The sequence below is a fragment of the Macrosteles quadrilineatus genome, unplaced genomic scaffold (assembly GCF_028750875.1).
Source record: "Macrosteles quadrilineatus isolate MER2022 unplaced genomic scaffold, UCM_ALF_1.0 Scaffold_3__2_contigs__length_128488019, whole genome shotgun sequence".
NCBI classification, from domain to species: domain Eukaryota; kingdom Metazoa; phylum Arthropoda; class Insecta; order Hemiptera; family Cicadellidae; genus Macrosteles; species Macrosteles quadrilineatus.
In genome coordinates, this window is record NW_026542596.1 from 34,014,543 (window position 1) to 34,038,712 (window position 24,170).

Consider the following 24,170-nt stretch of genomic DNA (forward strand, 5'->3'; position numbering starts at 1 on the left):
ATAGCATAACGTAAATATAAAGAACCAAATTCTCTCAAGCCTTATTCTCCCCCATTGCAAACGCAAAGCTGAAAGCTAACAGCATAGCCTAAGCATTTTATACTTATACGCCAAGTCGCCAATCCCATACGAAGAACGGGTTCTCTGTTTACCGTAAGGTATAAGATATAAAGATCAATTTATTTCCGTTAGAACTTTAAGTACAAAGTCATTGCAAAACGTCTAATTCTAGTACATAGTAATGACACTGTTGGCAAAACTAATCCTGAAATAAAAAAACAGCAACCAGCCTCAGGCAATGTCTGTTTCATAATAAACTACAGTACACAAATTAATATTATTAGTAAATCAGCTGATTGCCCAATGCAAATCTAATGGAAATTACAATTATTACAAATTACAAGTTACAGCTTGTTATAACCACTGAGCTATAACTATTTAACTCAATGGTTGTAACTTGTAGCATAGATAAAACCATAGATAAAACATACTCCCTTAGTAGATTTCTCATCCTTATGGAACAGCTGAAGACAATTTTATTGTTAGTTCATGTACGGTTTATGTAGAGGTCGTGTTTTGTTTACAATTTGTTTCCCGTTATTACAGCCATTTAAAAACTCGTTTAACCAAATAATACGATCTAATCATAAACAATAACTTGTCCCCTAGTTATATAACCAAACAGTAAAGCACAAATCAAGAAATTAACCCTAAAATAATGGAATAATCATAAACAATAACTTGTCCCCTAGTTATATAACCAAACAGTAAATCACAAATCAAGAAATTAACCCTAAAATAATGGAAACAAAATTTCGTCGAAACTAGCGCCTTTGTGTCACGTACATGAACTAGACACGAAAAACGTGCTTCAAAATTTACAATGGGATGAGAAGTCTACTTGTGTTGGTTAGTCTATGATAAAACATACTCCCTTATACTTGTGTTGGTTAGTCTGTGATAAAACATACTCGTTTATTATGAAACGGGCCCCAGGTAGATTATTGGTTTATGGTTTATTTTATTTTAGTTAACGTCAGCGTCAGCGTCAGCTCTTCTTCTTCAGCTGTCATTGCTGTCAACTACTGTATTGTTAAATTGTTTGTTTACTTTCTTATTCATTGCCGTTGCCACGAAAAGATCAATTTTTTTAAGCTTGTGTGTGAGTGTGGCTTAACCGAACCGAACTTGGCGAACTCATCTCTCGTAGGATTAGGATATTTCCGTAATTTCTGAAGAATTATGCAGGTGTCTGTATTGTAAGGTCGTATTATTGTATTGTCGTTTATTGTTTATAGAAAATGCAATATCAACAGTTATAGAAATTGTTAAAGGTACATGATTATTCTCAAAAAACTCCTCAGTTAGATAAGCAATTTTTTTAGGTCTAGTGATGAATATTTTCAGAATTGAATTATTCTTACTATTTTTTATAATATACCATGAACGTAATAATTGCAATGCCCAAATTCTTGAAGGCCTCAAAGATGCTGTTCTTAACGCTGAAGGGGTTTTGGGAGATGTATTTAAATCATTAGATTCAGTTGCTAAACATTTGAAATTTACCAAAGAGGCCTGGGAGGATTCAGTAGAAGAAGAATGCAAATTTGCATGTCCTGATGGTAAGTTTTTAGTTTCAAGTCCTAAACTTCATCCCTTCGCCAATATTTTAAATGCCATTTCTTTAACTCAACTCAATCGCCAAAGCAAAGCCAGGCCTATACCTTTTTTGGATAGCCTGTTTATGAACTGAATTGTAATGTGCGATTGCAAGATGTGTAAAAAATCTAAATTTTCCTTCTCGAGATGTTCCGCTTTTTGATTGCTTAGCTAGAGGTTTGTACAATTGAGATTTTTCTCTCAATTGTTTAATTTGTTAAGCGAAAACTTCTGTTTGCAGCTGTCTACATTTCATGAGCTGTCACGAGGAAGTTAGGCTAATTTTTTTTTCTAGATTTCTTATAGAATACCGGTACCGGTAGTACAGTATTATGTACAACATATACTGCTGAAATTTGAAACCACACTGGTACTTTCCTGTTATAGGGAACATTCATTAATACCGATAATTTCTTTTCGAATAATATAGATATTTTTTTATTCGATATATTTTATATTAACAAATTTAAACTTATCAGCTGTCAACTATGATAAATTAATTCAATTCAATTCAAATTTCTTTTTTAATTATTTTGTACAATAGCCTATATATACATCGAATAGTGTCAGGTTGTACAACAACTCAAAGTAGCCTAAGTGACAATCTCATCCATTCTATGCAGGAGACTGAAAAAGTGTTTATGTAGGCCTACCTATTCATTATGACTGTGATGGGTGGAAAAAATCTTCAAAAGAATACGGAGCTATTTTAATCAGATATTCTTTTAATCTTTTTTTAAATTTGTTTTTATTACTTTCTTTTTTAATTTCTTTTGGAATTGTATTTAAATATCTTTGACCGATGTAGGAAGGTTTCTTTTCAAAACATTTTGTTTGATGTTTATATGTTATTTTGGAGTCTTTATGTCGAGTAGGCCTATTGTATTTATGAAGGGTTGAAATATAATCTGAAGGACGAGAATCAGCTTTCTTAATTGCCATTAAAATGCAGTCAAAAATATACTGTCCGTAGACTGTCAAAATATTGAGTTCAACGAAGTGTTTTTTCACAGAGGCATCACGCTGTAGTTTTAGCATTATTCTAATTGCATACTTATTCTTGTTTTTTTAATATATTTTCAAGATTAATTTTTGAAGTTGCTCCAAATAAACAAATCCCAAAAGCAATATGGGAATGTATGTACATGCAAAATAGATTTTACGCATTGTTTCAATATTACAATAAAAAGACATTTTCTATTGTATCTACAATAAAAAGACAATTAAATATTGTTCAGTATCAAGAAACAATAAAAACATATTATATTTGAAATGAAACTGTTCTAAACTAACCTAACTAATGTAACCAAACATGTAACCAATATTTCAAAATTCTGTTTGAAAGCATATTCCCTATATGCCTATTCTGTTATCAAATGGAATTTTGAAAATGTAACTTAGCTACAGCAAGTTTGGTTAGTTATGTTAGGTTAGTTTAGAATAGTTCCATTTCTTAATCCATGATATATATATATATATATATATATATATATATAGGCTATTATTTTTGCCTAAACAAGATTAGTTCCTAATCCTATTCTCACGAGCTATAACCATAGAACTATAAACATGGAACGCTGACTCAATGCAGCGAAAACGAGCCGGCCGCGGACGGGCTCTCCCCACCCCAAGTCAGTGTATGTAGCGGCACTGTCCCATGTATGTACAATGGGCGCGTTACGTATTCCTACATATTCCGTCAGGGGTGTACCGCAGGGGGCTCACGCTTGCGTGGGTTCGTGGCCTGGGCGACCACGCGGACCCTAGCTCTCCCAGAGGGGAGGTAATTGCCCGGTGTTGGAACCGGCACTTCAGGTAGACCACAAGTTATGGACGACTGGACAAGCCAGCCTCTTTGGGTTTACCCAAAGTGAGAGTACCCAGTGACATTCCCTCCATTCAGGGTGGTGGGGGTGTTCAGCTCTGCTAGTGTTGATTAAGTTCATAGATCTTTCACCTGCCTGTAGCTTGTGGTTGTGACTGAGTCCTACCTGTCGTGTACGACTGACATTTTGTGAGGCATATCCTCGACTTTGGAAGTAGCCTCGTCCTGGGAGGTGAAATACCTAGCCCCCAGAGGGGAGGTAAATGCTCCGTGTTGGTATCGGCATTTTCAAGTTGGCCACAGACATGGTCGACTGGGCATCGGGTCCCAGTGACATTCCTTTATCCAGGATGGAGGGGTGTTTAGCTCTAGGAGAGATGGAAGTACATCATAATCTCTAACCTACCTGTGTCTGTGGTTCTTTGGGCTTCGGCCTGCTTGTTGTGTGCGACCAGCATTCAGTGGGCAAATCCTCGACTTTGGAAGTAACCTTTCCTGGAGGTGAAAACGGGCAAGTACCCGCAGCTCACGGGGACACTCAAGGGCAACGTAACTTTCCGCAGTGTGAGGGCAACGGTTTGTAGGTACTTATGCAAACTTATCCCTGTCTCTGAGCACGGACGGTATGGTTATCTTGAGTGTGGGGGGTTCTTCCCGGAACCTCAATTGAGTCAAGGGTGTCGCCACCTCTGGTGGATAGGTTCATCCGGGTGGGTCCCACTTCTATACCTGCCTCCTTTTGGGAAACCCTGATGGCCTGGCAGTGATGTTGGGTCTGACGGGCAAACGAAGTAGATCGGGTGCTGGGTCCGAGCCCGCCAGGGGTATCTGGGGATCTATCGCTCTGGTTATCTCTGGTTTCCCAGCAATGGGTAAGGCCTCGATCGGGCAGCGGTGTAAATGGGAGGTTGGGGTTCCCCCCGTCAGCGTGCTGATGGTCCCCTTCCTCCTGGCTATTGATGGCGGGTTCTGCCTGTCAGGGATTAGATAGGTCCCGAGTGTCGCTTGCACTAAATGCGTCGGGGCGCTCTACTATGGACCTCTAGGTTTCGACCTAGTGGAACCCAGGTGGAGTGACGCTTAAACAAGCAGCCGGAATCCCTGGTTAGGATTGAGGGGCAACCCTCTTTCCGAAGGGTCTGCTTCGGCAGCCGGCGAGCCTGATGACCTTAAGTCATCCGCCCATGATGTGCTAAAGGTTGATGCGTAAGCTTCGGCCTACATCATGGGGCCCGGGTATGTCCAAAAGGATAGGTACCGGGTAAGCAGTCAGGGGGCTTCGGCTCTCATGGCAACAAATATAATAAAAAAAAAAAAAAAAAAAAAAAAAAATATTCCGTCAGGTTTTCAGGCTTTATCATCATTATTAAGAACTAGATTGTGGTGATTTATTGTTGTGTGATGATTCCTTTATCACACTATTGAAAATACACTTAGTTTTTACGAGTAGATTTTATTGTTAGTTGTGCATTGAATGCCACACAGAACATTTCGCTTCATTATTCACTCAAACTTACTCACACCACTCGTATATTTCGGGATAAAATACGCACCTAGGTGGAATCCTCATCTCAATAATTGATATTGATAATAATGATAACGGATTTACTTGGTTCTTAAACATTAACTGCGTAAATGCCAATCTAATTTACTATGTTTCAGTTTTTATTACACCCGTGCCTAAATAGCTCCAACTGGTCTTATGCAATTTTGTGTGCTATGATGAAATAATAATTTAAGTTACTAAATTAGCCTTTTACTTAACAATTTGGTAGGTTAAAGCGTGTTAAAAACAGGTGCGAAGGTTTTTTAGTATATTATAAAACATTGATCCCTTTAATTACCCGTTTCCTTACAGTACCTACTTATAAGACTCAACCAACTTCCCTAATCTTAGCATACCGACTCTTACATATTTGTTCATCATTCAAGTATTTCTTGTTAAAAAGAACATTGAAATGTTTAATACAAACTCATCCGTGCATTTTTATACAGTAACTCCAAACAAAGGGAACACATAGCAAGGCCTAGTATTACACAAATATTTCAATAGCCATTGTTACCGTTAAATTTTATATCATAAAATAATTTGTATATTTATATAAAAAATTTACTATTTAAGAAGTTTTTCCCACTTTGTGAATATTCTTGATAATGAGACTTTTTATTCTACTGAGGACGTCTAGTGTTAAATGACTCAACAGCATTTTGAATTTTTAAATCATGAACTTTAAAGTGATCAATGGGATTTGCTTTTTCTAAAAAAATATGATCGATCCAAATTTTTTCAAAACCCCGCATATAGTCTCATTGGCACTTTTTTGAGCTGTCATTTTTAAGAGTCTTCATCAAATTAAATAATATGTATATAATTCGAATAAATTATATTGTTTCCTCAAAATTCAAAATCAGAGTTTGTGCTAATTAACTGAACCTCTAACGCATCAGTAACACTGTTACTTAAGATATGTCCTGTTAATCTAACCTTAATTTCCTTGTTTTTAAAAAATGCGTGTGAGTTTTGGAAAGCTCATTAAACATTCTTTTGTTTGCTGAACATTTTTTTTTACATATCAAGATAATTTTTGCCTTTGTATGTCCACGCAGTATACAGGCATGTCATCATATTAAACAGTTTTCAATTAAGTGATTAATTAAACAATAAGGCTAGTGAACTAGTGATGCGAAACATAGGCTAGGAGCATGTGTCGCATAGTACACTATGCACCACAACACTGACTTGGGGTGGGGTGAGCCGAATAGGGACGGCTCGTTTCTAAGCGCCTAGCGCAGCTTGAGTCGGCATTCCACTTGTTGTAGTTCTATGGCTATAACTCGGTTATTTAACCAAGTATAACTTAGACATATTTGCTGTGTCTGTTTGTCTGTAATTTAAATGTTTGAAGATAGGTATTAAAACAGATGGAATATGGATCCCTTACGATCCAATAGATCGTAAAGGAAAACAAAAATATCGATATATCGAAGAGAAATCGTCGATAATAATGAATGTTCCCCTTAACAGGAAAGTATCTAAACACTCATGTCACATGTCAGCAGTGACTTAATAGAAAATTTAATACGAGGTCTTTCATTCTCATTATGAACATTTAGATCCATCTTACAACCATTTTGTTTACAAAATATCTTGTCAATAGTTTTTATTGCATAAACCTATTGTGTTAAGTTATGTGTCACTATTCCGTAGATTAAGTAATTAGCCTACTATTTAAACCATCCTCGTCTTTGAAGTAGGGAAGACCTCTCTTTGGGGGAAAGGGTAGAATCCCCGGCAGACACAATAGAAATTAGATGTTAATTGCCTGTGCCGTACACTAAACAAAACAATCGCCATGAACATCACGTTAAAAGTCTCGGTAAGGACTTCTTGATTCTCTTAGAAGGAAATACGAAAGAAATTATATGCTCACGCCATGCTGAACCGAAACAATCCCCACGAATATCTCGGTAATAATTGAAACGTTCGATTGTAACATCTCACAGTTTAGAACTGCAAAGCTAAACTTATTCATGGGATTTTTATAAGCTTTGTAAGTAATTAGGCCTAGGACCAGCCTATTTGGCTGGATTAGGAATTTCTAAGCACTTTTACCTCTGGCCCTTTTGGGGATCAAACGCCCTAAATTATTGTTTTAAGGTTGCCTTATATAGGCATGTGATGATGGTTTAATGCAAATTTGGGGCTGAATTAAGTTAGGCCTAAGTGTTTAAAAGTAAGGCTGGATTAAGAAAGTAAGTTTAGGTTCTAATAAGTAACCAAATTTTTGGTTTATGTTACCTCCAGACTGATTTTGTACAAAGATAACACTGGGGAAATCAAGCAAAATACTATTTTTATTTTGTCTTTTGCTGTGTCTTACCCATAGTTGCAACTGTACAAAAACAGTCTTGAGTTAGGCCTAACAAAGTTATTGTTCTAGCAACATATATTGTAATATTTAAGAATATATGTTAGTATATTGATCAAAAAGGAAACTTCGGTTTACGCCTTTTCGAGGTAGGAAATAGTTTATTTTGAACTGGCAAAAGTTTGTTGGCACAGGCAAAATATTGTTTTGATTGAAGAGATAGCTCATCAACAGGCGGCATCAACATATTTTCATAGATTGGAAATTGACAATTTTATTTTTATAAAGCTCAGCTGTAATGAAATTAGCAACTTTTGTGTACAGAGTGATGGAAAATAAATGTTTCTAATTAGCGGTAAGTTTGTTTTGTTGTATGTTTTTGCGTTCTTGTTCTTGTTCCATGTTCTTGTATTACAACCACCATTTGAGCGAGTATAGGCCTGCTACTAATTGTCAGATCAAATTGACTTAACTGACAAGGTTTTTCCTGGTATTTCAACTGCCCTAGTGTACCTAATATATCATCAACTTTGCTTCATGTAGGCCTATTAGACTAAGTTAATTTGGTAAGAGGCAGATGATACCTTCCTGAGGAGGAACTGATTGGAAGACTACAGGCATTCATTGGATGGCTGAATCTGTCGAGTCTATCAATAAAACAACTTTCTGCGGTGTGCAATAATTCAACCTTTCAGATGAAGTGCTAATATTGGCCTGCCCCTGTTAGATTTATGATAATAAAGATGGACGTTTTAATGCACCTGATAACTTAGATGTTCTTTTTGTAGGATCAACCCCTAAGAAGAATAAATATTACAAGCCTACAGCTAATGGATGTGGTGTTCCGGGAATTCAGGTAAGAAAATTAAAAAGTCACACTAAGGGTTAAAAAAATTATAAGATGTTTAAATAACATTCACAAAATCATGGTTAACTAAGTTACCTAAATCCTAATGAATTTAACACTACTTAGGCCTACAGTACTTATTTTCATGGGTTTTCTGTTATGTTTATGTTTTATTTTACAGATAACTGATGCACATTTTATGGCTGTAGGTGAAATGACTCGGTGTTGCGATCAGCACGACATCTGTTACGGGACTTGCAACAAAGACAAAGATGAGTGTGACTTGTATTTCAAAAAATGTCTCTACAAAATATGTGATAACTCAAAAAAGAACATTCCTGAAACAGCTCTGACAGGTAGGTTTGCGTGATATTCCAAGGATTGGTATAGTTGATAGGTGAATGAATTAGCAGCTTACAAGCATCCTCATTATAAGACCCCTCCTTGTTTGAGGTTACTATTTTACCAAATATTATCAATCACTAAAATGTAGTTAGCATGTTTTTTTTTGCAAAAGCCTATTGTTAAATAAACTGCATTGGGTAAACAAATCTTTATAATATTGTCATAAATTGTTATTGTCCATGATTGACAAACTTCATAAATAGAAATAAATTCATAAAAAATAGTTAAATTATTTAAATCCACTAACGTTTTACCAGAAATTGAAAATTTCCACGGAAATAGTACTAACACTTTTACCAAAACCCCGGTCTTGCAGGCCCACGGCAATTTTTCACAAACGCATGTTGGCAACACTGTTTACTTGGGGGTTTCCAATCCCCAATACCTTCCCCCCTTTTCCTCCCCTACCTGTTGATATATTGTTTGTTCATTTTGCGTGGTGCCGTAATCTTGACAGGTTGTCTATTCATAACATGCCCGTCTCAGAAGCCCAGCGTTAGTATATTTTAAAGTGGGGTCTCACAGGCCAAGGGTTTCGGTTTAAGTGTGTTCAAGGCCGAACTTGCCTAAGGGCGGACGGGGCGAGCGCCCAGGGCCCCCGGGTCTAAGGGGACGGGGCCCCTTGTACTGTAGTTTGTATTAATAACTTCAAAAATTAATCAGACACTTACTGAATGGCCTTCTTTTTTAACAGCTTTATTGTTGTTATCCTATATTTAAGGTTATTGTTAGGTGAATTTTAAGGTTTTACTAGGAAAAAAATTCCTGACTCTAAGGGACTTTGCCTCAGGGTTGCACTGGGCCCCGCGCTCAGGCCTAGTTTACTTGTGCATAGCTGCTAGGATATGACGGACCAGTTTCAGTCTCAGTGAAGCCGTTCACACGAACGTACGGCCACGGCAATCGAGTTGAAGGGGGCCCCTTAGCTTGGGGCAAAAATACAATAAATAATATAAAAACTCTTGTCCTAACGTGGAATGTAACTTGTACAATTGTGTTGGGTTAAATGGAGATTCAATGGAGTTCTAATACTTTTTAAAAATAAAAACATTGCTTTGTTTATATTTTATTAAATGTTTTTTAACCTCTAAGTATATACCAATCATGATTTTAAGGGGCAGAAGTATTATATTAACCATTCAATTAAAAGTTTTTTTTAAATAGTAATTAAGTTATACGTCGAAATTTGGATCTCCAATTTACTAGTCGAATCAAAAACATACAGCGCCAGTACGATTAAAAAAAATCTATAAAGACATTTTATAACAAACTAGGGTCGTCTGATTAACAAAAATTTTATTTATTGGGAGCGGGCAAGCGTTGTCGACTGAAATCGTAAACAAGAAATAAGCAGAATCTGCTTATTTCTTGTTGACGGTTTCAGTCGACAACGCAGAAGCTTGGTTTTGGTTGACATTGTCGCACTTTTGTGTTGTATTTTATTAATAATTCTGCAAACACTACAAAGAACAAAGCTGAAGTGAGTAAAATTGTATTGAATGTTATGTTTGTGTTGTATTAATCGATGATATTGGATACATTTAAACATCTTTCAGTCACTCATATAAATGGTTAGCTTGTGATTGGTTATTAGACATGTATTGCAACATTTTACTCGCCAAGAAAAAACTCAAACTTGTTAAAGTTCTTAATGGTACTTTTCATGCTAGGACTTTAAAATATTATACAAACGAGAATTCCATGCCAAAACCATTATGAAAATACACATAAGTCATAGTTTATTGTTTTATAGTTTTAGTGCAGCCAAGAAATGTAGGAAAAGGGGGTTTTAATTGCCAGGCCAACGTATCAGAGTGGGAAGTGACATTTATAGGGAAAATAACTATGTTCTAAACCTTATAATGATTAATCTATAACAAGTAAACTTTAAAATTGTTTTGACTCGTATCTTATAAACGTTGTAAAAGGTTTGTTAGTAAAATTATAGTAGTAAGTTATAAAATAAATTTAAAGCTTTAAAAGTTAATGCATTATCTCTGACTTACAGTACGTGTTTTAAATATAACTTATTCCATTTATTAATGTTCGTTATTTTTTATTTGAGTTTTCATTCAAGCACCAAATAGTATGTGTATTACAGTAAAAAATAAATTTAAACTAAACCTTTTTGACAAGTATGTGTTATTTAATTTTTATTTTATTCATAGTTTTCATTATTTGTTGCAAAGGATATTACATTTTAATGTATTGCAAAAAAATTTGTAAGGTACCTGCTAGGTATATAAAATTTGTATAAATACAGTTAGAACAAGAACAAATCATAACACCGTGCATTGTAGCTATTTTCACAGACTTAAAATATTACATAAAATTAGTTTATGCAAATTACAGCTTATTATTCTAACAGGTTTACATATTAATTCACCTTTACATTGCCTAATTAAAATTAGTGTGCATGTAATATGCGTTATATTGTCTACCCTATATTCTCGTATAATCATACTGAAGGCCATTGGCAAATTTGCCCGGGGCCTCTGAAGTCCCAAGTCCGGCCCTGTGTGTGTTTCTAAGCGGGGTCCATTATTTTCAAATGGTATCTCACAGACTGGGGGTTTAGGTTAGCATCAGCCTGGGTAGGGTTTCGGTAGTACAGTAGAACCTCTTTAATCCGAACCCCTATAATCCGAACGTCCACTAATCCGAACTCCTCATTGCTGTACTCCATACACAGTACAGCAGTTCTTTATTGTATACTGTATTTAATGTACAGTACTGTTTATTCACCATGTTTACTACTGTATTAAATAAACATTGTATTTTAATTTATAACACATTTTTTTCATTTTCCCAAAATGATTAAGATTAATTTTAGCCATGTTTTAGCTATTGTTATGTAAAAACAACAATATATTCTGTAATCCGAACTATTCACTAGTCTGAACTACCCCTGGTCCCAATTAGTTCGGATTAAAGAGGTTCTGCTGTAGTGTTAATTTTATTTTTTTTAGAGGTTGGCAGCTTCTTTTAACCTTGCATTTGCCTGTCCACATAGACTAAGCGCCCGTGCTAAGCGCCCGTGTGTGGATCGTTTACAGCAAAGCAAGGAGTGAGCCGGTACAGTACAAAGGTGAACTGTACTGATAAATTTTAGTGGCAGTGACCAGGATCCGAACCCACGACATTGCTGCCTTGGGCCCAAAGTCCGCGACGCTACCGACTGAGCCACCGACTCACTAATTTCCATGGATCTATTTCTTTTAATTTGGAAATAGAGCCAGTGCTTTAAATACATATTCAAATAGGTAATGCTACATTTTATTTGTTGAATACTATTTGATGCTTGCAAGACAAAGGGGCTTAAGTGCATATAATAAGTTTACGTACTTACGCCCCGTCATCTTGCAAGTGACAAGTTGTAAACAAATTTGCAGGCATACAAACTTAAAAAAATTATCGATCCAACTTGTTTGATGAAAGTATAAATGTATAAAAACCTACACTTTAACACTACTCATAATGTTTACAGGATGTAAGACTGCTGCTAAAGTCTTGTTTTCTGGAACAATGATGTTTGGTTGCAAGTTCTACAAGTCATCGCAGCAAGAAGCTTGCTTTTGCCAGGCGTCTCGCAGGATACCAGCAGCCGATGAGTTTTAAAAACCTCAGTTAGGACTAAGTAAATTATTTAGGTTTTGGTTCAGTAAACTAAAAAAAATCACTAAACAAAACATGACATAAATTTGCATAACATAAAGTGCCACTAAAATTAACTGTAACATAACAATTATGATATTAATTTTAGGGTAGCGAGCTGGTCTAGTGGTTAGAGCGCGGGACTTCGGTCCATGAGGTCCCGCGTTGTAATCGCACCAAATCACCAATGGATTTTATCTGATAATGCTGCAACCCCTAGGTCTAACCTAAAGTAATGTGAAAAACAATCCTGGGCTCGTGCCTAGCGTCTTAGAAAAAACATATGGTATTAAATTAATCATCGAAAATAACTTTTTAACCTTTTTTATTTCCAGAAGAATCGTGCAGCCTCTTGATTTCTATTTATACTTTAAAAATGGTTTAACAATAGGTATACCGATCTTGATAATTCAACAGAAACAGGACCTATAGGTTGTCGGTTTTACAAAAATTGCAGATTGCCTTTAATGATTAATGCCCATTATTACTATTTTATGGAAATAAATTATACAATGACATTATTTCGTGATATTTACAATATCCTAAAGGATAGTATAGTTTTAGTAGGTTGTTCAACCTATAGTTGTTATGTACATTACTGCATGTAGACTTGATTACAAATATAAACTCGATATAAAAAGCATGTAGTCAAGAAGAGTTTTTTTTTATTTTTACTGTACAGTAAAAGCTTTTTCAACTGGCAAATGTAGAATTATCAAGATCATACTGTACATCCATATTTTAACGCAACACTTATGCAAGTATTGAACAATTTTAAAGTAATTGCTGTAAATAATGTCTCAAAAATTATTTATCTTTGTTACAAAGTAGAAAAAAACCAAAATACCTAATGTTAAGTTTGATAATTTTTAGGATTGTTCTCTATTGTACCAAAGTTTACGTCTAGTCCCTCTTTCTTGTAATCCTTAAAACCAAACACCTTGCTTTTATTTAATGAAAGTCTTGTATGGTGTTGATTGTTTTTTTTTTTTTTTTTTTTTTTTTACTTTAGACATTTGCTATGGATGCCTTCATCTAAATCACCTATGAAATAAGTATAATTTATCAATTTAAGATGCATAAAAACATTTTTACGATCCATTTATTTTTCTGAACATTTGTTTCCTTTGCCATTTACCAATGGCAAAATAAGGTTTTGGGTATTTGCACCTTACATTTAGCATTGTTCAATGTATTTAGGTCTTCCCAGTCTAACATTTTGCATATTTTGTATGTGATCTTGGTCTTCCAGAGGTACCGGTACTGTAAACCTCTGATGAACCAAAATAAAGGGAGTGAGTCCATTTTGTGTAATCTAATTTTTAATTTAATCAGTGGTTGGAATTTAAAAGCTATTTCAGTTCAAATAGATCTTCGACTGTTGTTTTTTACATTATGTTAATTAGGCTACTGTCTCCTTAAAATTGCTGTATACAAAATTATATTTCTTAAAATAATCGACCACTGTTTTCAGAACTTTATTTTTTATCACTGTATGAGATCCGCAGTAGTCTGCTCCATTAAATTAATAATAACCCACGCTACAGCATACAGTTGATTTTCCAATTGATTAGAAGTTTTCTATGGTTTCTGCCCAATGGGGTGCGGTTGAAAGGGGTTTTCTTTAGTTGTATTTCAAAATAAGACAGTAGATAAAAAACGGTATGTTGAAATATTTTAATTTATCATTAAATATTTTACCCAGTAAAAACAAAGAGTATCCCCTGTTAAGAAAGAACATATTTTTGACTTTATACAGGGATGATCGTAAAATTGGTTAGTGAAAACCAATGTCATACTAAGTCACAAGATTACCATGTACTATGTACTATATAGTATATACTATGTACTAATACTAAGGTCTCATTAAAATGTTTGATGGTTAAAGGTCATAGGATTGTTTTAATTTTTTTGCTCTTTTTGGGGATTTTTTATGGGAGTAAAAGTAAACAAAACTTATTATAATGATTTTTGTCACATAGTCTTTGAATAATGTTTGTCTCCAACTCACTGATTTGTTAGGCTAATAAAAGATAATTTTTGTTGATGTTGGCTGGTCTTTGTGGGAATTTTTCATGTGTGAAATTGTGTTTATGTTGATTGTTTATTTATTTGGGTGTGCTGGAATTTTGTTGATAAGGCTGTAGAGAAAATATCATGGCTTATTTAGAAGCCGTTAGCCTATTTGTTACAATCACTAGACAAATGATTGTCAACAATAATTGAGTTGAAAATTAGTACAAAACATATAAGAAGCACAATGCTTTTGTTAAAAATTCAGTATGGGAATATTTGAATTTCGGATAGTTACTGCGGCGGCCGCTAGGTAGACTATCGCCAGTGTGCGGCCAAGTCAGCTGAGTCATTGAGAGAGAGTGAGACAAAGAATCGGCTTAGAGAGTGATAGAGTAGCATGTGATCCTGGCGGCGGCCGTGCAAAGCTCATTTCAGAAGCAAAATATTTTGCTTCTTAAAATTGTTGTATTCATTGGTTAAACCATAGACAAATAGAATAAATATAGACTGTCAAAGGAAGGTTCCGGCGCCCACCGCTAGGTTTGCCGTGTAGTTACGGCGCACACCGCTACAGGCGGGGAGCGTAGGAGCCGTATGCAATCAGCAGACGCTGCAGCGGTGTGCGCCGTAACTACACGGCAAACCTAGTGGTGGACGCCAAAACTTCTGCTAACCGCAGCACAGCTGACGGTGTATACTTATTCTATTTGTCCATGGTTAAATTATCTAAAACATGTTAGATTTTAGTATTATGTGGCTTGTAATTATATGTTTGTTTTAAGTTACTTTTTCAGTGATGTTAAGCTTATTCATTGCATCAACCTGTTATTTTCCATTCTCATGGAATTTGTACGTTAACGCTTAAAAACTGTTACAAAAAAAATTATTTTACTTTTTATTTTAAGGAATTACACCAACGGTCTTTAACTAATTGTTCAGTTGCTTGGATTGTTACTTTGGTTCAGAGAACTTTGATTTATTTTAATCCAGTTCCAATAATGTTAAATTTAGTTATAACTTTAACTAAGTTTGTTGTTAATGCACCATTTTGTTCATAGACTCAGTTCAGTGTACAGGTGTAATTTTGTCCATATTGTAGAATTTTGAATTTTTATTTGCAACTAATTTTTATAAATATTTTTTTTTATAAAAAAGAAACCAAAAGTTCAAATTTGTTTGAAAATACACCCAAGTGCCTGAAAACTAGATAAGGGAAAACTATTTGGAGCTGTAAATGTATAGAATTTGTAAAAAAACTTAGCTAAAAATATTTAAATGCAAGGTCATGTGGAGGGCTGATAGTGAGAAGGTTGCACTGTTCCTTACTATTTTTACAGTAAAAAAAAAATAATTTAGAAACTGTATCTAGTTAGGTATTACAAAAAAATGTTATACATTCAATTTAGTTACATTTGTGTGTCATCAAGAACTATTTGTACGTGTAAGTAAATTGGGTAATTGGTTGATTTAAAACATTAACATATTTAAAATTCACAAGTGACAAAAGTGGATTTTTTCAGAAAACACAAAAAAACGTTCTGTGCCAATGGCGACACAGCCAGTTTCCGAGCATTCAATTGCTTGTAAGTGTTGCCAATGCCAACCTATGCATTTTTAAAAACAAAATATTCCACACAGTAGAGAATTTTATTTGCATTGTTGTTCTTTAAAAATCTCAATTTCATAAAATATGTTTGCAACATTGTTTGGTATTCAATAATGTAGTTAGTGATATCCATTACCATAGTTAGTGGCACCAGTGATATCATTACAAAAACTAAGGAGAAGAGGTGCAACTTTTACTATCTCTTCTCAACTCACCTTCTGTGATTTATCAACTTAAATTTGAAATAAGTTAGATAAAACTTGTATCTTTGAAAACATCGATTAGAATAATTTATGTAAAAAGTCTGTGATAATAACTTATAATAAATATGTGATTAGTAATTTTGTGATTTTTTAATTTATTTGAATCTTCTTACAAATCATATGTAATAATATTGACTTTTTGTCTTTTATACTTTACTAGCTGTTTTACCCGTGCTTTGCAACGGGAAGAGGACATTAAATAGAAACATTTTGATATGTACATCTGTTGTATAAAATAGTTACACATCCGCCAACGTTTTTAGAAACAAAATTTAACCTCTATGACATTTATAGAAACATTTATGGCTTTTTAATCTGGATACCACTATTTAGTTGAAACCACTGTTTTTGTTTTGATTAATTTTAAATCTTGTGTTGGCTGATATGTGTCTTATGTTGGCTACAACTTTTCAAATAACATTTTCATATACATGATTTACCTTCAACTCCCTTATTTAGGTATTTTTTTCTTTATTTTTGTCATTTTAAATTTCAATCTTGAAGTTGCAAAACTACTAGTTATTAAATTTAAATGAACAATTTGTTTAGGTCAATCTTCTAAATTAAAAGACAAATACTTCCATGTTCCATCTTCACTCACAATACATCATTAGCAACACTAATATCAGCTGTTATAAACTTGATAAATATTATTGTACCTTATCAATTGCCTTTTGAAATATTAAAGAAACTATAAATACTATAAAAAGCTGTAAATTATTAATTTAGCATTAAAGACAGCAGAAAAAAAAACTAATATGATTATCAAAACATCAAGGACTAAAAAAATTAAAAGTAAATACAGTATACAGGGTTAGGCAAAAGTCTGGAACCCCCTAGTTAACTTTTTAACGCGTTGCAGTAGGAACACCAAACTCGGCACATATTTACAACATAAGATATTGCACTTTTTCATCAAAGTTACAACTTTGCCCCAGCCCCCAAAATGGGGCGTTAACTGGGGTTGTCCAGAATTTATCTTCCTTGCTCTTCTTAAATTCAAATGGCTGCCATTTAGATTAGGGGTGCGATATTGACCTCTGGTTTGTGCCATAGAATTTATCTTGATAAATCCTTTAAAATGAGGGGTCACATAATAGTTGTTTAGATTTGAAAATTTGGGGCTGGGGCAAAGTTGTAACTTTAATGAAAAAGTGCAATTTCTTATGTTGTAAATATGTGCCTAGTTTGGTTTTCCTACTGCAACGCGTTAAAAAGTTAACTGGGTGGGGGGTTCCAGACTTTTGCCTAACCCTGTATATGTAATTGCATATCTGATTCTACTCTATTCTTTTTCTTTCTATTTCTATTCTTCTTAGACCTGAAAGATTTAATGTCAATCCTAATGAAGTCAATGCAAGTCAAGATTGGAAACATTGGTACCATACTTTTGAAAACTTCATCGAAGCTAGTAAAATCAGTGAAGAATTGAGACTTAAAGTATTAATCAATTTCATTTCACCATCCGTTTATGAATATGTAAATGACTGTGAAACATACAAACAAGCAATTGATGTGTTGAAAAAGTTGTACTTGATGAAACCAGTCAATGAAATTTATGCACGTCATAAACTAAGAATCAGGAGACAAGAGTCTGGTGAGTGCATTGATACATACGTAGAATCTCTGAAGCGACTTTCTAAAGATTGTAACTTTAAAGCTGTCAATGCTGTATCAAGTAGAGATGAATATATCAGAGACACATTCATTGATGGCTTGCTAGTACCTCACATTCGTCAACGGTTGTTGGAAAGCTCTACTTTGCCTTTAGATGAAGCAGTTTCTCAAGCCAGATCACTCGAACTTGCTAAATATCACTCTGAACAGTACAACTTAGACAAGTGCTTACCAACAATCAACGCTGCAGCCTCAAAACCCGGTGGGGCACACGGAAGATTTCTCAGGTGTCGTTTGACGTCACTAACTGCTGCGTCTGAAGAAACAGACAATTTTATAATTTTTCTATTATTAAATTAAACTGTCATAACCTAACTGTTTAAAGTTATTTTTTCTAATTCACTGTTTCTAACAGCTGGTCTTATTTTATATCATGTTTACTTTTTGTTCAGTTTAAAGAAATACAGTCCACTAAAAACATCATCTAGTTTTTCTCTCTTAATTATCTATCTACATCTATCGTTCAATCTAAGTTTATCCATCAGTATCTAAATTCTTTAATCATTTGGTCCTTCTGACCCGGAATAAATAAGTAATTAACAGTTATTTTTTCAATTCAGTTATAAAAGTAATCAAGAAAATTTCCTGTTCTCAGTTGAAGTTATGTCCCTAGAATCCAAACTAGGTCTTCAAGCAACACGCTTAAAAATCTTAGAAAAAGCCACAGACTATTTCAAGGAAAAGGATATAACAACTATATTGAAGCCTCAAGTACAAACCCGGATTGATGTTATCGAAGCAGAATGGAGGAAATTCGAGAGGGATCACGAGAAAATATGTGAGTCAAAAGCTGACATACTAAAAGACCTAGCCTACATAAATGAAGATCACTACAGTCAAGCCCTTGAAGCATATATGGTAAGCAAATCTGCATTGCTTGTTCTCTTAGAAGAGTTATCGGTAAATTCTCAACAAAATCAAAGCACATCTGATATCAATACATCTAGTTCTATGAGTAAATCAAATCAACCTATACTACCTAAAATATCTCTACCTCAATTCTCAGGAAGTTACCAGTCTTGGAAACCATTCCATGATCTTTTTTCTTCACTGGTGATCCAAAATCCTAACTTAACTGATGTAGCTAAGTTACACTATCTCAAAACCAGTTTGTCAGGTGATGCTGCTCAATTGCTAACAAATTTCCAAATAACAGGAGAAAATTTCATGCCAGCTTGGGAAAAACTTGTGACTAGATATGAAAACAAACGTGTTTTAATCAAAAGGCATTTGGATGATATATTTAATTTAAAACCTCTAGAAAATAAATCTGCTAGTGGTCTCAATCACCTCATGTCTACTATCAATGAGTCTTTAGGTTCCCTCAAAGCGCTAGGATCTCCTACAGATAAATGGGATCACATCTTGGTGTACATGATTGTACAACGACTAGACCCAGAGACACACGAAGCATGGGAGATTCGTTACGGAGTCTCAACAGAACCCTCCACCCTAGAAGATCTTCAGACCTTCATCGAAGGTCGTATTAGAGCCCTGGAAAGTATTGAGTCACGAGCAACACCACCAAGCGATGTAACGGTAACTACACTACAATGTAAAGGTAAACCTCATCAAAATCTTAAAGTACATTCAGCACAAATTGTAGCAAAATCTCAGTCCAATATAGGAAATGATTGTCAACTGTGTAGTAAAGATCACTATTTAGCATTTTGCAAGGAGTTTCGTGAAAAAGTACCTAGTCAACGAAAAGAGGTTCTTGTGAACAAAAGATTATGTTTCAACTGTCTTGGTTCACATTTGTTAAAGGACTGTCGCTCAAATAAATCTTGTTTACAATGTAAAAAAAGACATCACACTCTAATTCATGACGCTGTTAGCCAGACTACAAATATACCTCATATAAAAAAGTCAAGTTCTCTCATCCCTAACAAATTCATCTCATCTACAGATAACACATCATCAAGCTCACACGTCTCCTCTAATCACATGCTTCCATTTAAGGAAATTAATCGACAATCTGTGCTCCTAGCAACCGCTCAAGTTAAGGTAATTGGTCCTGAGGGAAATAGTGTTATTGCCAGAGCTTTAATCGACCAAGGATCTGAAATCTCTTTCATCAGTGAATACTTAGTACAAACTCTCAATCTGAAGCGTTCATACTCCTCAGTATCTCTTGTTGGTATCGGTGGACATCAAGCCCCAACCACTCGTGGTATAGTTTCAATCAATCTTAGTTCTCTGTATGATACCAAAGTTAGCTGCTCTTTATCTTGTCACATCCTTTCAAATCTCACATCAAATTTGCCATCGATAACACCAAATCATTCATCGTGGAATCATATAAAGGGACTTCAACTAGCTGATCCTGCCTTCATGAAGTCTGAATCTGTAGATTTAGTCCTAGGAGCAGACATCTACACGTCTATTATCCTTCCTGGTCTAATTAAAGGTCCACCCCTCTCCCCAGTAGCACAAGCAACAATTTTCGGTTGGATCTTGTCTGGACCTACTGGAATGACGGAAAATAAATCTACCTCATCAATGTTTCATTGCTTGATTGAAAACAAACTTGATGATTTTCTTCAAAAATTTTGGGTACAGGAAGAAATTCCTCAAATTAAAGAATCAGTCAAGTCTCCTGATGATCAAGTATGTGAGGAACATTATCAATCAACCTTTTCTAGAGAACCTTCCGGTCGCTATCAAGTCCGACTTCCCCTGAAGGAAACAGTCAATCAGCTTGGAGAATCTCAATCGTCAGCCTTTCAAATTTTAACAAAGCTAAATACTCGTCTCTCAAACGATCTTGAGTACAAAAACTTGTATACTAATTTCATAGAAGAATACAAGGACCTTGGTCACATGTCTGAAACTATTGAAGAAATAGATTCTACCATTCCCATATATTACCTACCTCATCATGGTGTTTTGCGTCCTTCTAGCACGACGACTAAATTAAGAGTAGTTTTCAATGCCTCATTCCCAACTAGTTCAGGATTATCTTTGAATGACGTACTCTACAGTGGTCCAAAACTCCAAACAGAACTACCTGATATTCTCACTTGGTTTAGGCGCTATAAATTCGTATTTGCCACTGATATCGAGAAAATGTATCGCCAGATTCTAGTACATCCTAGTGATCGAGATCTTCAAAGAATTCTCTGGATGGAAAATGGTCATCTTAGAAAATTTCAACTACAGACTGTTACATATGGGTTATCATGCGCTCCTTTTCTCGCCCTAAGAACAATGAATCAGCTTATCGTCGATCACGGTGATGCATATCCTCAAGCTAGTGAAATGTTGACAAGAGGGAGATATATGGATGACATTTCTGGTGGTGCAGACTCGATTGAAGAGTGCAGAGAAGTAGTAAAACAGACTGACGAGCTTTGCAAATTAGGTTGTTTTCCTTTACAGAAGTGGATCAGCAATGATCAAAATGTACTATCATACATATCGGAAAGTAATTGCGAAAAAGGCAATTCCTTATTGATAAACAAATCCTCCAGTATACGTACTCTTGGACTTACATGGAATCGATTCAGCGACGATTTTCAGTTTCTTCCTACTCTAAGTCCAAAAGACAAATGCACGAAAAGAAACGTTCTTTCTCAAATAGGTCAGTTATTCGATCCCTTGGGTTTTGTCTCTCCTATTATCATAAGGTTCAAACACTTCATGCAACAACTTTGGCTAGTAAAAATTCATTGGGACCAACTTTTACCTAATCACTTGCAAGACCAATGGAAACTCCTTGAAGCTGACCTACAATATTTGCCATTAGTTAAAGTACCTCGTTATCTTGGTCTTACCCAACTATCTTCGGTAGAAATTCATGGATTTTCAGATGCTTCTAAGCTTGCAATGAGTGCTGTAGTCTACCTAAGAATCGTTAATCGTGAAAATATCACTGTTAGTTTAGTTATTTCTAAAACTAAAGTAGCTCCTCTCAAGACAATGTCGATTCCTCGACTGGAACTCACTGCTGCTACACTACTAGTAAAACTTGTAAAGTATGTTCGGAAAATGCTCAACTTAGAATCTACCCAAGCATGGTTATGGACTGACTCTATGGTTTCCCTAACCTGGATCACAAATCAACCTTCAAAATGGAAAGACTTTGTGCGTAACAGAGTAAGTTTTATACAAGAGACAGAACCGCTCGCTAAGTGGAGGTATGTAGCAGGAAATGAAAATCCAGCCGACTGTGCTTCACGAGGTGTTACTGCTAAAATCCTTAGCAACCATAAGCTTTGGTGGACGGGTCCTCCGTGGCTGAATAAAGATGTTTATGAATGGCCATCCACGACGTTTGATCCAGCTCAAGCAGCGAAATCTGAACTGCGAATCCCTCAATCAACTTGCCACATTTTAAACTTTGAACCAGAACCAGAAATGCTAGAGCGCTTCTCAACACTGTCAAAACTATTACGTGTTACTGCCTGGTGTCAAAAGTTCATTGCCAAAACAAAAAAATCCATCCCTACTAACTGTCAATCTTTTTTAACTCCTCAAGATCTCAACTCATCCCTTTTGTTGTGGGTAAAACTCATTCAAAAACATGCCTTCAAAAATGAGCTTGCGCGGTTACAAAACAACAGACCTTTAGAAAAATCTAATCTTATAAGTCTTAACCCCTTTGTCGATAACACTGGTTTAATGAGAGTTGGAGGCAGACTTGAACAATCTTCATTAGAATATGATTCAAAGCATCCTTATATCCTTCCGAAGAATTCTAAGTTCTCAAAACTATTGATAGATGATGTTCATCTCAGGACTCTGCATAGTGGCACCCGTTGTACACTTGCAACCGTTCGTCAGAAGTTCTGGGTTGTTGGAGGTAGACCTATCGTCAAACGAGAACTGTTAAAGTGTGTTACTTGTGCTCGTTATCGCTCTCAAAGAGCTCAACAATTAATGGGGCAGCTTCCTCCTACAAGAACATCACCATCACGTCCCTTTTTGCACTCTGGTGTAGATTACGCAGGCCCTTTTGTAGTCAAAACATGGCATGGAAAGAGAGCAAAAACCTACAAAGGTTATATTGCGGTGTTCATCTGCTCGGCGACCTCAGCTATTCATCTAGAGTTGGTTTCCAACTACTCAGCAGAAGCCTTCATAGCGGCTTACAAACGATTCACCAGCCGTCGAGGCATCTGTGCTACTTTAACGAGTGACTGCGGGACAACATTTGTAGGAGCTGACAAAGAACTGAAAAGATTGTTTTCCTCGTCTTCAGCAGAATCAGGTCAACTCAAATCCCTGCTTGCTAATGATGGAACTGAATGGAAATTCAACCCTCCTGCTGCTCCACATTTTGGAGGTCATTGGGAAGCTGGTGTTAAATCAGTTAAATACCATCTCAAAAGAGTTATGAAGACCCACCTACTAACTTACGAAGAATTTTCGACAGTGCTGGTACAAATAGAAGCTGTACTCAATTCTCACCCTCTCTGCCAGCTTACAGAAGATCCAGACGATCTAGCAATCCTAACCCCTGCGCACTTTTTAGTTGGCGAATCTTTAACTACTATCCCAGAACCTAATCAAGAAAACCAACCCACATCAAGACTTACTCGATGGAAATTAACTCGCCAAATGTTGGAATCATTTTGGAAGAAGTGGTCTCGGGAGTACCTTCAACAACTTCAAGCAATATACAAATGGAGATTTCCTTCCTGTTCAATAAAACTCGGATCAGTTGTTCTTGTTGTTGATGAAATGAAATGAAAATGAAATGAAAAATCATTTATTTATACAGGCAAAGTTAGGGCCACATGGCCCTTTCTTACACTTAACCTGTACTTTAAAACATAATATAAATATTTTAACATAATCAGCTTATACAATAAAACAAAACAGAAATCTACAGAAACTCAGATACAGAAACTTTTATAAAAAATCAGTAAATTTTAAAAATACTTACACACACACACTCACTCACACATACATACAAGTCAGCGACCGCCATGCGCACAGGCCCCTACGACAAACCTACCATGGCCATACGTTCAAAATAGAGATTTTTTAGCGCTGCCACAAACCGGGAACGACTATCGAGGGATTTAATAGCTAAAGGAAGATCGTTCCAAAGACGGCAAGCAGTTACAATAAACGCTCTGTCGTAAACTGCAGTCCTATGGTGAGGCATACGCAAAGTCAATGATGCATGGCGTGAGTATCTGACACTTTCTTCAGCTACAAACCTAAAATCATCTACAAAATATTTTGGAAAATTGTTTTTTAATATTGAATAGGTTAGCGAAAGAATTTTGATTGATCTCAGGTCACATAGCTTTAATAACTTAGAATGAATGTAGAAAGGTGTGATGCGCTCACTGCGTCTTAGATCATAAATGAATCTTAGGCAGTAGTTCTGAGCGCG

The 24,170-nt window shown here is 35.5% G+C and overlaps 2 protein-coding genes across 2 annotated transcripts; both read left to right on the top strand.

Annotated features, from left to right (window-relative positions):
* The first annotated feature begins 1,214 nt into the window (after positions 1–1,214).
* LOC128988844 (group XIIA secretory phospholipase A2) lies at positions 1,215–16,222 on the top strand. Its single transcript, XM_054410540.1, has 4 exons — positions 1,215–1,622; positions 8,142–8,209; positions 8,382–8,556; positions 12,093–16,222. The coding sequence occupies exons 1-4, from the start codon at positions 1,394–1,396 to the stop codon at positions 12,221–12,223; spliced, it is 603 nt and encodes a 200-aa protein (XP_054266515.1). The 5' UTR covers positions 1,215–1,393; the 3' UTR covers positions 12,224–16,222.
* Positions 16,223–21,742: 5,520 nt separating this feature from the next.
* Positions 21,743–23,515, top strand: LOC128989099 (uncharacterized). Its single transcript, XM_054410959.1, has one exon. It carries the CDS (start codon positions 21,743–21,745, stop codon positions 23,513–23,515), a length of 1,773 nt encoding a protein of 590 aa, XP_054266934.1.
* Positions 23,516–24,170: the final 655 nt, after the last annotated feature.

Bases quoted from the DNA above. Each gene is read 5' to 3' on its own strand.
- LOC128988844 (XM_054410540.1), top strand. From the start codon at position 1,394: ATGAATATTTTCAGAATTGAATTATTCTTACTATTTTTTATAATATAC. The intron at 1,623-8,141 runs GTAAGTTTTTAG...TTCTTTTTGTAG, and splicing joins CAAATTTGCATGTCCTGATG to GATCAACCCCTAAGAAGAAT. The intron at 8,557-12,092 runs GTAGGTTTGCGT...TAATGTTTACAG, and splicing joins TCCTGAAACAGCTCTGACAG to GATGTAAGACTGCTGCTAAA.
- LOC128989099 (XM_054410959.1), top strand. From the start codon at position 21,743: ATGTCGATTCCTCGACTGGAACTCACTGCTGCTACACTACTAGTAAAA.